The 16,605-nt window shown below is 47.6% G+C and overlaps 1 protein-coding gene across 5 annotated transcripts in view; it reads right to left on the bottom strand.

Moving 5' to 3' along the window:
* Positions 1-5,402: 5,402 nt before the first annotated feature.
* Positions 5,403-16,605, bottom strand: part of ADAM15 (ADAM metallopeptidase domain 15) — a 37,842-nt gene continuing 26,639 nt past the window's right edge. Inside the window, exons 16-25 of one of the 5 annotated variants that reach the window (XM_030187128.1) lie at positions 15,573-15,759; positions 15,408-15,485; positions 15,211-15,322; positions 13,885-14,029; positions 13,542-13,601; positions 12,301-12,409; positions 11,353-11,430; positions 7,495-7,566; positions 6,994-7,121; positions 5,403-6,044 (exon numbers count right to left, since the gene is read on the bottom strand). In XM_030187128.1, coding sequence (XP_030042988.1) covers positions 5,981-6,044; positions 6,994-7,121; positions 7,495-7,566; positions 11,353-11,430; positions 12,301-12,409; positions 13,542-13,601; positions 13,885-14,029; positions 15,211-15,322; positions 15,408-15,485; positions 15,573-15,759 — 1,033 coding nt within the window. In that variant the 3' untranslated portion in view covers positions 5,403-5,980. The remainder of the gene's footprint in view (positions 6,045-6,993; positions 7,122-7,494; positions 7,567-11,352; positions 11,431-12,300; positions 12,410-13,541; positions 13,602-13,884; positions 14,030-15,210; positions 15,323-15,407; positions 15,486-15,572; positions 15,760-16,605) is intronic. The other 4 variants (XM_030187129.1, XM_030187131.1, XM_030187130.1 and 1 more) reach the window with 4 other exon arrangements.

Below are 16,605 nucleotides of genomic sequence, written 5' to 3'. Positions count from 1 at the left end.
GTCTCTGGATCCTAGTGATCGAGAATGGCAAAATCCCAGCTATTCCCCACCCTTGACCTAGAACAGAAATCGTTACTTGTGTGTCTCCAGCTTGTCTTATATCCTCTGTCTCTAGATCCTAGTGACCGAGAATGGCAAAATCCCAGCTATTCCCCACCCTTGACCTAGTACAGAAATTGTTACTTGTGTGTCTCCAGCGTGTCTTATATCCTCTGTCTCTGGATCCTAGTGACCGAGAATGGCAAAATCCCAGCTATTCCCCACCCTTGACCTAGAACACATGTCGTTACTTGTGTGTCTCCAGCTTGTCTTATATCCTCTGTCTCTGGATCCTAGTGACCGAGAATGGCAAAATCCCAGCTATTCCCCACCCTTGACCTAGAACAGAAATCGTTACTTGTGTGTCTCCAGCTTGTCTTATATCCTCTGTCTCTAGATCCTAGTGACCGAGAATGGCAAAATCCCAGCTATTCCCCACCCTTGACCTAGTACAGAAATTGTTACTTGTGTGTCTCCAGCGTGTCTTATATCCTCTGTCTCTGGATCCTAGTGACCGAGAATGGCAAAATCCCAGCTATTCCCCACCCTTGACCTAGAACACATGTCGTTACTTGTGTGTCTCCAGCTTGTCTTATATCCTCTGTCTCTGCTTGTTCTTGGTCTTCTCTTTTGCTTCCTCTCTGCCTTCATGTTTTTTCTCTTTTATGAATTCTTTTTCCGTCGTCTTCTCATTTCTTTCTTTTCTCTTTAATTCACGTGTTTGACTATCCATAGACTGTTTCTCTACCTTCTCTCATCTCACTTCCTTCTAGTGTCACCTTCATGTCTCTTCCCTCCCTCATGACCTCTCTTTCCTCTCAGCCCCCCTTTTCCCAATCCCACAAAATAACGTTCCACCTCTTTCATCTCCTCTTTCTTCTGCACCTTGAGTCCCCTCTGTCTGCTCTTCTTCCTCTCTATTCTATTGTATTGTACATGGACACTTCTATACCACTTATAACCATAACTTCAAAGTGGTTTTCAACCAAAAAGATATCTTATTAAGACTCAAATTACAATTTCAGAATTATCAAGAAATTTACAATAAATCAGAACAAATGTGACTTTAAAGCTTTACAAAAAGGTCTACTGGGATTGAATTCCAGGTCTTAGGGCCTTGGAAAGAGATGGAACGTTCCCAGACCGACTTCAATTTCTTTACTATTGGTAAAAATATTTTTGTGGCGTGTGACCAGCAGCAGTGGCGTACCAAGGGGGGGTTGCAGTGGGGGCGGTCCGCCCTGGGTGCAAGCCGCTGGGGGGGTGCCGCGGCGCACGCCTCCTCCTCTGAGTTCGCTAAACTTCGCTCGTTCGCAGCAGTTCCCTCTGCCCCGGAACAGGTTACTTCCAGTTCCGGGGCAGAGGGAGCTGCAGCAAACGAATGAAGTTTAGCGAACTCGGAGGAGCAGGCACGCGGCGTGCACCCTGGGGGGGGGGGGGGGGGGGTCATTTCGCCGGAGGGGGGGTGGAAGTGTTATCTAGCGGGGGGGAGGGGGGCATTGGCGCTCCGCCCCGGGTGCCATCCAGGCCAGGAACGCCATTGACCAGCAGAACCCACCTTTGCTTCCAGCACTGCCTAACTGCCTAAGCAAGAGAAGCTCCGTTATAAACACAGCTCAGCTTCAGCCAGGCATCCATACCTAGGGCCAAAGCGCCACCCACTGGGCAAAGCCCTCCATTGCCAGGCAAAGTCACCTGGGGAGACAGGGTTTAATATGCTATTCCAGGAGTTAAGAATAAGTTACTTGACTGTAATGCAGGATAAGTCAGCCACCCACTGGTAACATCTTCCAATGATGTTATGAACAGAATACCTCTTCTAAAACTCAGCAATTCCTAGAAGGCCTTTCTCAGCAACTGCAGGCCACCTGTTTCTGCTCTACTGCACTCTCCATCTGTAGGCAGTTTCGTCCCTAGAGGGGCGGTGGGAGGGTTTGTGTGACTAACTTATCCTGCAGTCAACTGAGCACCCCTATTGCAGGTAAGTAATTCACTTTCTCCATGGCCAAACAGAATGAGTCAGACACACGCTGGTGACTCCCAAGCAGAAGACTTGAAGGGGCATTACATAGTAGAGCGTATGCTCACCCTTTCCAGTCCAAGAAGTATGCTGTGGTAACTGTATATAATATGTAAACCCCTTTGGTTGTATCACAGAAAGGAAGTATGTCAAATGTATGACCCATACCCTTACAATAAGACGTGTGCTGTGGTAGGATGAATCAGCATAAGCTGATGTACGTTACAATCCAAGTTATTACTCAGAAACCTTCATGCAATACCATAATGTAATATGCTTTACCATGTATGTATGCACATGGTATATATATATACACCATGATCTCTTCCATATATGTTATGTTCCATGTATCTTACCATGTATGTCTGCACCTTAACGCAATACCATTTGTAATCCTGTTACCCGGAAATGGCAACCGCCATTACGGCAAATGTAAGCCACATTGAGCCTGCAAATCGGTGGGAAAATTCAAGGTTAGAAGACAACATCTATGTGGAACACCAATAGGTTGGTGAGGCCTGCGAGGAAAATAGAAGAAATGTTTGCTGGTCATGCATCAAGGAATGCGTGCGCAAAGCAATGTAATGTCACAAGGAACAACAATTAGGCCAACTAAAACATACACACGACCAGAATGTTGGTGTGTGCAATCAAACTCGAAGAGCTGGGACAACACGCCAGAAACAAATGCACCCTAGAAGCCATTAAAGGGAGCACAAATTACTTTGGTCATAGTGATTGTGGAGACTCCCTAGAGTGTTTGGTTTCTTCGAGATGGAAGGTAATGGTAACTTCTGGAGTATGTTATAGGATACCTTGACCTCCAGGATCAAAAGTGGGTAATGAAGAGGTACAAGATGGCTACCAAGAAGAAGCATGATTCCTGCTGAGCTTGTGGTTCAACTTGATTTAATGATGGAGAAGGACAAAGGCTGCTTGAGAGCTTATCTTCTGCAAGTCTAAACCCTGTCCAAATGTCAATGGACTGTTTTGTGGCGAGTGGAGCCTTTAGTGTGATTCAGGAACCAATCTCCACTGTGGGGTGTGAGGTATGGCGTTGCCGCGGAAGAAGGAAGACTTTAATGAGTCCTAATGACCGGCTGCTTCTTTCTCCACCCAATGTGATTGGCGTGTGGGGAGATCCAGGTGCTGAAGCTGTGGTGCTGAAGCTTGATTCCTCATCAAGAAGGGAACAGTTGAATTGGGTTAGCAGTACAGTTTGGAGTCCAGAAGCAGAGGGACAGTTATTCCAGAATAATCTAGAATATTGTGTTGGACCACAGATGCCATCCATAGGCAGGGCCTGCTGGGAGGACTGAGCAGGTAGTTCAGGGATTGTTAATCTGCAGTCATCACTTTAGAAGCCCTTTGGGACAATTTAGCTGTCCAGGAAGGAACTTTACTTAAAAGTGTGTTAGAAAGTTCAGCCACTGTTGGAGGTGTTTGGATGCAGGTCAGCCTGTATAAGACCTCTATAAAAACTCATACCAGAGATCTGGATGAACTGAAGACTGATACAGTCAGAGCAGAGAGGGCCCAGGCTTTGATTCAAGAGAGTGGAAGCATTCAATGTAAAACTGAGAGTTTACAAAATCAATATGCCTCAGCTTCCCTGTGGACTTCTCGAAAATGTACTTTTTGGAAGTGCTCAAATTTGCCAGATGGAAGAAATCTCCCCTCCAGGAGAAGAGCAGTTGGAAGTTGACTGATTGGAAATTTGACAGATCTCTCTGTGAATGAGGGTGACAAAAATCTTTGAGACTCTGTTAAATGTGTTTGTATTTAAGCAAAATCAAAATTGGATATTGCAATTGTTGCTTCATAATAAAGAGATTGATTTTTCTAGGGTCTAGACTTTGGGTGATTCTTGATTTGTCTAGAACTATATACGAAAGGAGGAGGAAATTTCTGGACGTGCTTGAGGATTTCCAATTCATTGGAGCCATTTTTTATTTTCAGTTTTCGGATGTTGTATAAAGTTTTTGGGTTTTTTTTTTTAGTTTTTCAAAAATAGCTGAGCGGGTTCTTCATACTGGTATTTCTGCTTTTCTCAGTGGTGCGGGCTCCTTTGACCCCTATGCTCAGCTCACCCTGATCTTTTAGTTGTTCTTTCTCACTTTACAGTGAAGTTTAATGTGGCCTGTCCATCTTGCTTCAAGCTTGACGTCCCTACCCTCTGGAATCAACGTGCCTTGGCTACCTGCTTGGAAACTTCCTTGAAAAATTCAGAGAGGCCCTAAAAATATACTATTTCACAAAGACATTTCGCCCTGATCGGTGAATCTGTGTTTAGGAGGGGAAGGTCTCTTTCCTCAGGCACATGCACAGTGTCCCTTCCTTACCTTAGGATAGTAGGTTAATGTTTTAATGATGTTGAGCAATATTATAAATCTAGGCGTCCTATTGTATCATCCCATTTCAATATTTTTTTATCAATAGAAATCAAACAAAACATGGAAAAGAAAATAAGATGATACCTTTTTTATTGGACATAACTTAATACATTTCTTGATTAGCTTTCGAAGGTTGCCCTTCTTCCTCAGATCGGAAATAAGCAAATGTGCTAGCTGACAGTGTATATAAGTGAAAACATTCAAGCATTACTATGACAGTCTGACAGGGTGGGAGGATGGGGGTGGGTCGGAGGTATGCATGGGGACATCAAAGCATATCATTGATATTCTAACAGGATGGGTGTGGATAGGTGAGGGGTGGGATGATCAACAGAGACATACAGCTTTATGGTTTATAATGGGCTAGGAATCCCAGATCCTTGTTAAGTCCTTTCTGTTGGGTGTTAAAATATTCAATCATTCTGACTTCAAAGGTCTTAAGTTCTTGTATGGTTTTAAAGTTACCTTTCAGGATTCTCACTGTCAGCTAGCACATTTGCTTATTTCCGATCTGACGAAGAAGGGCAACCTTCGAAAGCTAATCAAGAAATGTATTAAGTTATGTCCAATAAAAAAGGTATCATCTTATTTTCTTTTCCATGTTTTATTTTGTTTGATTTCTATTGATAACCTTAAGAGTGGACTAACACGGTTACCACACTCCTCTACTTAAGATTTTTTTAAAATTTAATTTGCCTTTTTTATTGTAAACCGTTTACCCTGTTTAGTAAAGCCATGGTAGCAGCTGCCACATGGCAAAGCCAACACAGCCCAATTCACAGTGAACGGGCTACGTCGGAATTAGTGCGGCTTTATTTTAGGATTGCTGGTATATCCAATAAGAGGCAGGTATAAGCACCACCTACACTTGCTCCTGTTCCTGAAACATGTGAAAGAGTTTCCAGTCTACAAAGCCATAGGCAAACCCATGAAATACACACAGACACACATTGGTTTACAGCAGCTTTAAAGTTCCCTCACAAAGGTGCTGAACTTGTAATGGCCTCTTGAACTGCTTTCGCCACAGTATAAATAACAGAACAGATCTCCCCCACATCTGCCCTTCAGTCCTTAATTTTGCCCTAGGCCCCTGCTTACATAATCCACAGAAGCAGCATTTGAGCGAGTCTGAAATCAGTCCTCAGGTTCCGGTAAAACATTCTGCTCCCTCTGGTTTCCAAGTCTCAAATTCCTGGTTCCCCCTTCATCAAGCCAACATTTGCCCTATGATTGTCTCTGCACAGCTGAAGCAGGTCTATACGAGACAGGATTCAGCTCCAGATCTATTTAGCCCCATTCTCTGTTACTCTGCGGGCCAAGGGCAACCAACGTCCTCTTCTCACCCATGCTAGACTGGTGGAACCTATCCTGTCCCCCAGGAGACGGGCACTGAAGCAAGGTTGAAGTGATGGCTGCAAAGGGTGGAGGATGCTCCCCCACCACACCCATGCAGCGACTGCAAGAGCAGAGCGGTATCATCTCCCCCTCACCATCAGTTCATGTGTGTGACAACAGTGTCCAGCCTCAGTTATACTTGCTGTGCCTGGAGGTTCCCACCGGTGGCTGTGGCTGGAGGCGGAGGGGGTGCAGGCCTACGGAGAGGAAAAAAATAAGTCAGAAGGTGACGGAGCAACACCAGGAAACGGAAAGAAGCTGGAGTTAGGGACGTCCAGGAGATGGACAGAACAGCCAAGACAACACATTTTACACACACACACACACAGGCAGAACTGAGCTGAGGTTTCTCCCATCACAGGAAAACCACTTCCTCCCTGTCTCTGCAGCAGTGCCGTAGCAAGGGCTAATGGCACCCGGGGCAGGTCGCCGCTGCGCACCCCCCCCCCCCCCCCCGGGTGCAGCACGGCACGACCCCCCCTCTGTGGCGCACCCTCCCGGAGCGCATTCTTACCTGCGGGAGGGCCGATCCGCCCCGAGTGCACGGCACTCGGAGCTGCGTCTGCCCCGCTGGTTCCCTGCTCTCTCTGCCCCGGAAGTGCAGAGGGAGCAGGGAACCAGCGGGGCCGGCACCCCCCGAGCACGTGCACCCGGGGCGGACCGCCCCTCCCGCCCCCCCTTCCTACGCCACTGCTCTGCAGGGAAACCCAGTGGCCTTTGGTGCGGCTGATAAAAAAAAAATATGGAAGGAGGAAACAGAAATTATCCCACATGTACTGAGCACCATCATTAAAGCAATTCCTGTTAACTTTTATCTTGATGTCTGTATTGGAAAATTCAAATAAAAAGGAAAAAGGAATTTGATGCTGCTGTAGCTGAAGGCTCTCTCTGGCCCAATGCAAACTACTAAGTTAAACTCTCACAGTACACTTCAGAAACCAAGATCTTATCCAGCATACCCTGCTTATCAATGACGCTCACTCCTGTCATGGTATCTGGAAACATTACCCAAGTGAGAAAGCCAGACCCTGATGGTTATCTAGGAGCCATGTCTGCAGAAATTGCAGGTCTGCACTGCCAGCAAGTATGTGGTCAGTTTCTGGCTTTCCTCCTTGGACCATCCCTGTGGAGTCACTGGACACTTGCCTGGAAGGGAACACCACTGCTTGAGGAGTGTATATGGGCACAGCAGAAAGCAGCTCCTCTCGCTCTTCTGTTGGCGGGTCCGAGGGCAGAGGCTTCTTTGGGGGAGGTGGTTTCACAGGAACTTGAGGCTGAAGTAAAAGGAAAACAACATTCAAAACTAGGCAGGCCGTTGCCCTCCTTATCACTCACCCCACGTGGCCCAAACACCTTCCCTTGACTTTGGCAGGGCCACAAGGCCTCTCACTGGGCCAGCAGAAGGGCTGCCGGAGACAGCAAGAGGACTCGGTCAGCCAACACCGCTGAAGGAATCTCAAACAACTGGCTTTCAAAGTCAGGAACCTCGCCAGAAAATGCCAACACGTCACCTTGTTTCTTGCATCCAGTCTAATAGGCAGCACCAGTACATTCATTATGGCATCAGCCAACCCTGTCACCACAAAGCTCCCGTCACCAAAGCACCACCAGCACTGAGCAGAGCCGACTCCGTGCCAGTCTTGTTACCTGAGACTTCCTTGGCACAGGGTCCTCTGGCAAAGGTCTTGAGGGTGGGGCAGGCCTGTCGAAAGCTGTGCCCTGGACAGACAGAGCAGGGAGAATGTGAACAGCAGAGTGGCAGAGAGCCAAGAGCAATGCACAAGACAGACGTTCGCCTAGAACTGGGCTACCTGAGCACTCAAGAAGAGAAGAGAGCTGGGATCCTAAGCAGTTAGGATGGATGCGCCATGCAGTTACTGCATAACATTGTCTTTGGAGTCTATGTGCATATGCAGTGTTTATATGTACAGAACAGAGGAACAGGGAGAGGGGGAGGGGTAAATTCTTAGAGCAGCGTATAATCTGTGTTACTAACACCAGCTTCCTTGCTAGAAGGTCAATACTAACCTTCGCTGAGCAAAGAGCTGCTCACAGACCTGCCCTACTGACTCCCACAACACCTCTCCCCACTCACGCACAGGACAGAATATCCACCTGCCATTTCTCCATCTCTTTTCCTACGTCAAGGGTGTCAAAACTGCAGTCAGAGAGGTCTGCAAACGAGTCAGGTTTTCAGAATATCCTTCATGAATATGCATTGCAAAATTACAATAAATAGGGTAACACTAATTCCAATATAGTTATCAATTATTATCTACATATCATAACTATGATATCCAAAAAATATGAATACAAATTATTGTTAAAACCTATTCCTAAACTTTCCCCCAAATATTAACACTTATCACGTGATACTTTACTATCATATGACTGTCATGAAACGCCTAATACCCATCTGGGGTTACTCTGCACTTGCGCTCGTGCTCTATACTAGCACTCTCCACCCATCAACTGGGTCCTACTTGCGTCTGAGCTAGTCTCCCACTCTCAGATTATTCCTCGGTGATTTCTAGGACACTGGGGCCACAGTTCCCAGAAAGCACCCACAGACCCAAAAACATGAACCAGGATTCGTAGTCAGTCCAGGACAGCAGAGTCAATAAATTAAATAAGGTTTATTGTCACAGAACTTGAACAGTGAACAGACAAAGGTGAAATCAGCAAGCAATAACAAGTAACTGAAAATGGATCAATTATAAACATCTGTTTACTACCTGGGTAGTACCTGAGGAGGTCAGGAAATATAGCTGCTCACAGGTTACATCATATAACTGCTCACAGGGTCTCAGTAAAGAGATCTTTCTCTCTCCACTCCCTGGCTGAGAATGGGGAAAATCCAGTACCTTCAGGCTAGATTTGTAATCCAGGGTCAATCAGTGCCCAGGGCATCAATTTTGAAAGCAACTGCCCAATGGTACTGCAGATTGCCTTTCCATAAGCTGAAATTGGAAGAGAGAAAGTCTTTTTCTGCAACAGCTTTAAAACAAGTGCCATCTGCTGGCCAATTAGGAGAAATACACTTCATGAAATGATACAGTTTTCAGGCTCCAAAACCCATTGTTTCATCACAATGATATATTACAGCATAATGACATCTCTATTTTGTCTAGGAAACAATACGTTCATACAAGTTAAACATTGTCCACAATCTTCTTCTGGAGAACAATGTACAAAAGTTATAACAGGCACTTCCGTCTGGGATCTGTTATCCACAACTTACCCCTCGAAGGTTATACGAAAAGCATATAAGAGGGCTCATAATGCCCCACATGAGTGGTTACAATGTTCATCAGTAAGGGAACAGCAGACCAGGTTGTCTATTTACGTCCAATTTCAATAGATTCCTCAGTTTGCATGTACTAGAGGTAATGATTTGGGTAAGAGATTATCAGTCTGCAGGAAGCATTCAGGTGTAGGGGGTACAGCAGGGGGTCATCATGCATGTAATGGGTGAATATACTGTCACTATGTTTGGGAAACGGGGGGTAATGGTTATCCCAAATGCAATACAGCGGGCAAGACATTTAGTCTACATGGACACACTGACTGCAATTCACATCAACTGATTTATGGGATTTTCTGTCCCTACGGACTTCGGTATATAGGGGCACACCAGAAGGGAAAGTGAAACATAGAATAGCACAACATCTGAGTAAATTTGCAGGTTCGGCGTTTGGAGGCTCTTCTGGTTGGTCATTGGAAAACAGACCACCATCGATTAGCAGATTTATGGTCTGTGGCGCTGTATCAGTGTGTCTCGGGGAGGGGACATTTCCAGTTGCTTATGCGAAAGGAATAGAGTTTCATTTCCCTTTGGAAGACAATACTACCCAATGGTCGTAACAAGGAAGTGGACTGGTCAGTTGTTTGAGTAAGGGGAGAGGATTAAATATTTATTCGCTGAGGACACCAACGCTCCCATATGCATGTGTTGACATCTTGGAATACAGTTGGCTTCATGCTAAGGAACGTTATTGTTGGTGCACAGACTGCTTGATGTCCGTGAAATATGTTTGAATTTATAAGGTATGTGATTTTTTTTTAATAAGGCGTGATAAGGTGCTATGTGTTCTTTCCCATCAACATTTAGATTATATTAGGTGTTTGACATGTTCTTACTGTCTCAACCCCTGATGAAGCGTAAAACAACATGGACCATGTTGGGTTTTGAGCGAGTATTGGTTAATTACGAACACTAAGCATTAAGAACATTGAATCTGAGTTATGTTCAAGTATTTGGACTTTGGATATTTTTGTTGAGGAACTAGACAACATCGAAACATCACAGTATTTAAAGACAAATTTTGTGATATATCTTTTTTTTCGTTGTTGTTGTTACATTTGTACCCCACGCTTTCCCACTCATGGCAGGCTCAATGCGGCTTACATGGTACCGTAGAGGCGATCGCCAATACCGGTTATAACAAATACAAAGTGAGGTTGTGGTAAAGTTCATGTGTGACAGACACATTGGGGAGTCGTAAGAAGAAGAGTTAGGTAATGTCCATTATGTCCAGTATGATCTTTGGTTTTGTTGTGTTGTTGGGTTAAGGCATTTAAGTTTGGTCGTTTGGATATGCCTTTTTGAACAAGTTAGTTTTTAGTAATTTCCGGAATTTCAGGTGGTTATATGTTGTTTTCACGGCTTTTGGTAATGCATTCCATAGTTGTGTGCTTATATAGGAGAAGCTGGATGCATAGGTTGATTTGTATTTGAGTCCTTTGCAGCTTGGGTGATGGAGATTTAGGTATGTTCGTGTTGATCTTGATGTGTTTCTGGTTGGTAGGTCTATGAGGTCTGTCATGTATCCCGGGGCTTCTCCGTAAATGATTTTGCGAACCAGGGTGCAGATTTTGAACTCAATGCGCTCTTTGATTGGGAGCCAGTGCAGTTTTTCTCGTAGGGGTTTGGCTCTTTCGAATTTCGTTTTTCCAAATATAAGTCTGGCTGCTGTGTTTTGAGCGAACAACCGAACGGTGGGTTTTAATACCACGGGATTCCAGAGTGAGAACGGGAGTGTGGATATCGGATCAAGCATGGAAGTGCCTATTATAACTTTTGTACATTGTTCTCCATTGTGGACAATTGTTTCCTAGACAAAAATATTCATAATTAAAGATGTTATTATGATGTAATATCACATGATAGTAAAGTATCACGTAATAAGTGTTAACAGTTGGGGGAAAGTTTAAGAACAGGTTTTAACAATAAAGGTACTTGTATATCATGAATATGCATAAGATACATTTCCATACAATGAAATCTGTGCATGCAAATTGTTCACGAGAGATATCCTGAAAACCATTCATGAGATATATTTGCATGAACTGTTTCCATCTCAAGCATACTCATGAAAACCCAACTGGATTGTAGTTTGACACCTGTGCCCTACATCCTAAGGAGATCACGTTACCTGTTATCTGCCTGTCCCACCTGCCCCTCATCATCCCACCACCAGCCCCTTGCCAGTAATGTTGCGTTACCTGTGACTGCTTTGGGACCGGATCAGGTGGAAGAGGCTTGGAAGGTGGGTCTGGCCGTGCAGAGTCTTGAGAGAAAGGCTGAGAGGTGCCAGCCCAGAACAAAGTGAGAAGGAAGAGACAGGTGGCAGGAGAGAAGAGAAAATGTGCAGTTACTGTTACAATGGTCATCTCATGAGCACATGCGGAGGGTTATATGACGGCCTGTGCAGCAGAGAGCATGCAGAAGGCAGAAAAGTGGGAGGAGGTGCTTAGGATGAAACCTGCCCCCTCCTCCACAACTACTGGTGAAGATACTTTCTCCATCCAGCTCGCCACAGACCCTAAACTCACAATCTTCAGTCTCCAACTCAGAGCCAGAGCCTCAGCTGGGCTAGGAGGAGATCACAAGTCCTAAACCAGCCTCCTTTCTTTCTCTCCCCTTTCCACACGTCTTCCTCCATACGATCCTCATTTCACCTTTTCCACGCCCAACGTATTCCAATGTGGAACAGATGTGAGCGAGGTCCAGAGGATGAGACTCTCCCCTCCATGCCCCGCCCCACAGTGAAGATTACTCAGGAGATGCTAAACCATTGGAAGACCCTTTCTGAACTCAGATGTGCAAGATTCTAACTTTCGGGGGTTTAGTGGTTTATAGGGGCACTGAGCACATCTGAAACACGCAGAGACTCATGATGAGAATCACAGGCTAGGAGAACAGCTATACACTTTACAGTGAAAATCCCCCAGAATCTTTCCAGGCAGACCTGAAGGAAGCCCCTACTCTGAATACCTGCGCCAAGGGTGATATTGTGTACACTCCACAGAACGCTACTGGCCACTGTGATCTTGCCCAGATGTTACAGAGGTGGACAAAGATGATGAACCATACAGGCATGGAAGCCAGAGGTTTATCATCTCATGCCCCCACCTCTGTCCTCTGCACCCTGTGCCTTCTTCATCTCATACCTTAGTTATGGCTGGCATCACCTGGAGCTCCGTGCTCTGCATCCGCTGAGGGGGTCTTGGGCGTTCAGGGGGTACCTGGGTCATGGTTCGTGCCTCGGTATGAGAAATCCTGCCAAAGAATAAACAACACTGATCTGGCCTAAAAGTACAAAACAGCACGGCAGAGCCCGTAGCAAAAGAAGTCCCCTAGCCTATGGCAAAGCAACCCACCACCTCATTTTAAGCACCCAACAGCACTGCTCCATGCATCTAGCGTTTCTCAGAAAGCACTGCCCATGAGCTCCCCCCACCCCACTGCCTATAATCCAGAACAGCTGTGCACGTGGCCTCAGCCAACCTAAAATGATGTTGACAGAGAAGCTGCAGAAATTCCACAGCCTCCTGAAACCTCCTACCCCCACTGGCTTACATACTGCTATTCAGCAAGGGAGAAACCCTAAGGGACTATCTCCACCCACCCGCCCTTTGTCTGGCGCCAATCTGAGCACAAGCAGCAGAGGACACCTGTTCCCTTACCCCATACACACAAAGGATAATTTAAAGGCCTGGGAGTTATTTACAGTAAAACAAGCTTTTTAAACAATTTCCTGTGGCAAGGGCTTGTTATACTTCTAGAACTTTCTGGGGCACCTTAATATCTACCTTGTATCAGTACAGTGAGCCCCAGGTCTGCTAAAGAGACAAAACTGTATATAAACTTGTCCCCTTCCCCCCTCAAGCTCCCAAATGCCCTCTTCTAACCCTTCACCCCCACCCCACCACCACCACCGTCAGAGGGAGTGAGAGAGGAATACTGTTCCATCCCTTAGAGCCAGATATAATCGGCAGAAACCTGTCTGTCACAGCTTCATTGATTCAGTCTGCAAAGAGGATAGACAGGTGCAGGCGGCAGAAAGCAATGCAGAATTAAACTCTTTATAAGCTACTGAAGCATTTCTGGTTGGGGGAGGTCTTTCAGTTCCTGGGTGATGTTGTGATTCAGGGGGATCCTCTTGACTCAGCAGTGAAATCCTTGGATCTGTTCACTGCTGGTAAGAGTCACACATTACCTCAGAGTTACGCTCAGGGTAGGAGAAAATTGAGTAGCATAAGTCCCTGTTGCTTTTGGGACCTGGGTTTGGGACTTAAATGCCGATATGAGGAGGAATGAGTTTTTCCTCTGTCTGTCACACAGAAATGCTGCAGCGGGTCCCCAGAGCCGTCACTCTCGCCAGTAAGCAGGGAACATTTGCAGACATTACCGGTTCCCCTCAGCCGTGACGCCTTCACCAAGGAATTGGACTCGAGTCTCGGGCTCTGCACTGAAGGAGAAGCAGAGTCAGGTCGGGATTAGAACCCAGCTCTCCAGGTCTCTTAGCATCACCTTAATCCCCAACCACCATCCCAGTTTCCTTCCTAACGCAGTCCGTTCCCCCACCTCCCACCAGAAGTTCAAACAAGTGAAAAAGTGATCACGAAACCCTTGAATTGTCTGTGCCACACAGTCTCTTCTCTGGCTGCAGACAGGTGCAGAGGTTTCTATTCCTGGAAATCAGACAAGTTAGTGATGCATTCAAGCGGCTTCTAGGTGTGGGGTGCAGGTACCTGTACTGGCAGCTGGAAGCCTTTCTGAACCTGCAGAGACCCTTTCTCAGGGTGCTGCGCTTAAAGTAACAGATGCCCAGGAGTACAACCAGTGGGAGCAGGAGGAGGAAGACGAGGAGGAGTCCTGTGGATACAGCACTGCTATCTTCAAGGGGGGGGGGGGAGAGAAAAAGAGAAAAGTGAAAACCAGTGATGGAAGAGAGATACGGAAAGAGACACAGACGGATAAAAGTGGGTGGTAGGTAAGGAGGAGAAGGTGTCACAGAAAGGAAGGGAAGTGATGAAAGAGTGGCACAGAGGAATTGGGAGAACAGACAGACATGAGCAGAACAATTTCCTCTGATAACACAGACAACAGCCAGTGACTCCAACAAAAAAAACAAAAAAAACCCCAAAACATTCAAAATGCACAGACAGTGAGAGAGAATCCCTCACACCTAAAGAGGCCAGGGGAACAGGAGGGACAATCCCTCACACACAGCAAGGAGATAGCCTGAAAAGAAAAGCAATTCACTTCCGGGGGCCAAGAGAAATATGCACCCCCACCCCAAGCAGCCTTCCCTACAGCTCCCCCCCCCCACCCCACACAGTGTGTCAGACACAAAATATGCTCCTTGCTTAACCTTCACACCAATCTCTACCAGTGGCGTAGCAAGGGCGGAGCGGTGGGGGCGGTCCGCCCCGGGTGTCAACGGGTGGGGGGGGTGCTCCGTCCACCCCCCCGCCCCGGCGCAGCGCCTCTCACTCCCCCTGACAGTCCCCACCTGCCTACCAGCTGAGCTCCGGCCGGCACCTCCAATCTGCAGCGCTGCTGACTTTAAATGAAGAAAACCGTCTCGTCGTTGGCCCTTTACTCACTGAGTCCCGCCCTCTGATATAACTTCCTATTTCCTCGAGGGCGGGACTCAGTGAGTGAAGGGCCAACGACGAGACGGTTTTCTTCATTTAAAGTCAGCAGCGCTGCAGATTGGAGGTGCCGGCTGAAGCTCAGCTGATAGGCAGGTGGGGACTGTCAGGGGGAGTGAGAGGCGCTGCGCCGGGGGGGGGGGGGGTGCCGACGCCAGGGGGGGCGGCGCCGTGTTGCACTGCACCCAGTGGGGGGTGCGCACAGCGGCAATCTGCCTCAGGTGTCAGCCAAGCACGGAACGCCACTGATCTCTACCCCTCCTTGCACCGTGTTCACTTGTTCATCTCTGACTGAGAAGATGTAAAGAGAAAACCAGAGAACAACAGGCAGGCTCTGCTACGGACAGGGACTGGATAGACCCAGGGTCTACTCTCCACCTCTGCATTGATCTGGTGCGAGGACAGTCCTAGAGCACCTACCGGTCTCTGGTTCCAGCGGCCCACTGTCCACGCTCCCTCCATACCCAGAACCCTTGCAGTCCGGAGAAGACCAGCCTCGGTCACAGTGGCAGTTCTTGTTGCTGTTACACACCTAAGAGGAATAGAAAACACTGAGAAAACAGCATACCAAGCTCACCCTTCCCTGCAGAACAGAATCGCCCTCAAATTATTCTTACCCCATGCCCGCTGCATTTTCTCTGACACTCCTGGACCCCCAATGTGGACACATTCTGACACTTCTGGTTAATGCACACCTACGGAGTAAGGGTATCTGGTCAGCCGTAAGTCCAGGGCCAGACAGAATCTCACTTCCCCTCCACTCTATGCAAGCAAAGAGTTACCGGCTCTACCTTCCCACTGCCGCAGGCTGTGCCAGACATCACCATGGCAGGGTCTGTGATATCGTCACCGAGGTTGAAATGTACGCTGCGGCATGCCCGTTCTCTGTGGTTCACAACCTCTGCATTGGAGCCCAGCAGGGGGCGCTCATTCCCTCCCTGGCACTGAATCTTCCCACATTTCATATCCCTACAGAGAGACGAGAATGTGGGGGTTTAGGGCAGAGAAGCAAAATGTTCCTCTATCACATATCTTGTGGGGTATCCACAGCTCAGAGAAACTGATTTGATAATTCTTCTGTTGGTCCGATGAAAGTGTCGGAGCCTGCAGGGAATGCAATGCACTCTTCCATGAAGAAAAAGCTATTCACAATTTCCTTGACCCCCCCCCCCCCCCACTCCCTCCCCAAAACTCTTCATGCAAGGTCTGTCTCACAGTAGACATCTCTCTGCCCCCCCCCCCCACACACACACTGCTCAGTAAGAAAAGCTGCATCTTGCAATCAGTGGCGTAGGAAGGGGGGGCGGGGGGCGGTCCGCCCCGGGTGCACGCCGCTGGGGGGTGTCGGCTCCGCGCTGGTGCACTGCTCTCTCTGCCCCGGAACAGGTTACTTCCTGTTCCGGGACAAAGAGAGCAGTGAACCAGCGCGGAGCCGACACACCCCAGCAACGTGCAGTCGGGGCGGATCGGCCCTCCCGCCCGTCTGTCGCCGCAGGTATGCGCTCCGGGGGGGGGGGTGCGCTCCAGTGGGAGGAGGGTGCGCCGTGCTGCACCCGGGGGGGGGGGGGGGGCGCAGCAGCGACCCGCCCCGGGTGTCAGCTCCCCTCACCACGGCTCTGCTTGCAATATTCAGGATGTCATCAGCTTTGAACTGTCAGGACTGAAAATGGCGATATATTTTTATGTCTTCACAATTTTCTTCAATATCTTTTTCCCACTTGCTTCCCCTCTGTTCTTATTTTCTTTTAGTTTGTAAACCTCTTTAATGCCTACGGTCTCGGCCAATTAGTGGTATAACAAGTGCAACGAACAAAT

This window comes from Microcaecilia unicolor, chromosome 14 (genome assembly GCF_901765095.1).
Source record: "Microcaecilia unicolor chromosome 14, aMicUni1.1, whole genome shotgun sequence".
Lineage (NCBI taxonomy): Eukaryota > Metazoa > Chordata > Amphibia > Gymnophiona > Siphonopidae > Microcaecilia > Microcaecilia unicolor.
The sequence above is the reverse complement of the archived record's forward strand: the minus strand, read 5'-3'. Positions and strand labels throughout refer to the sequence as shown.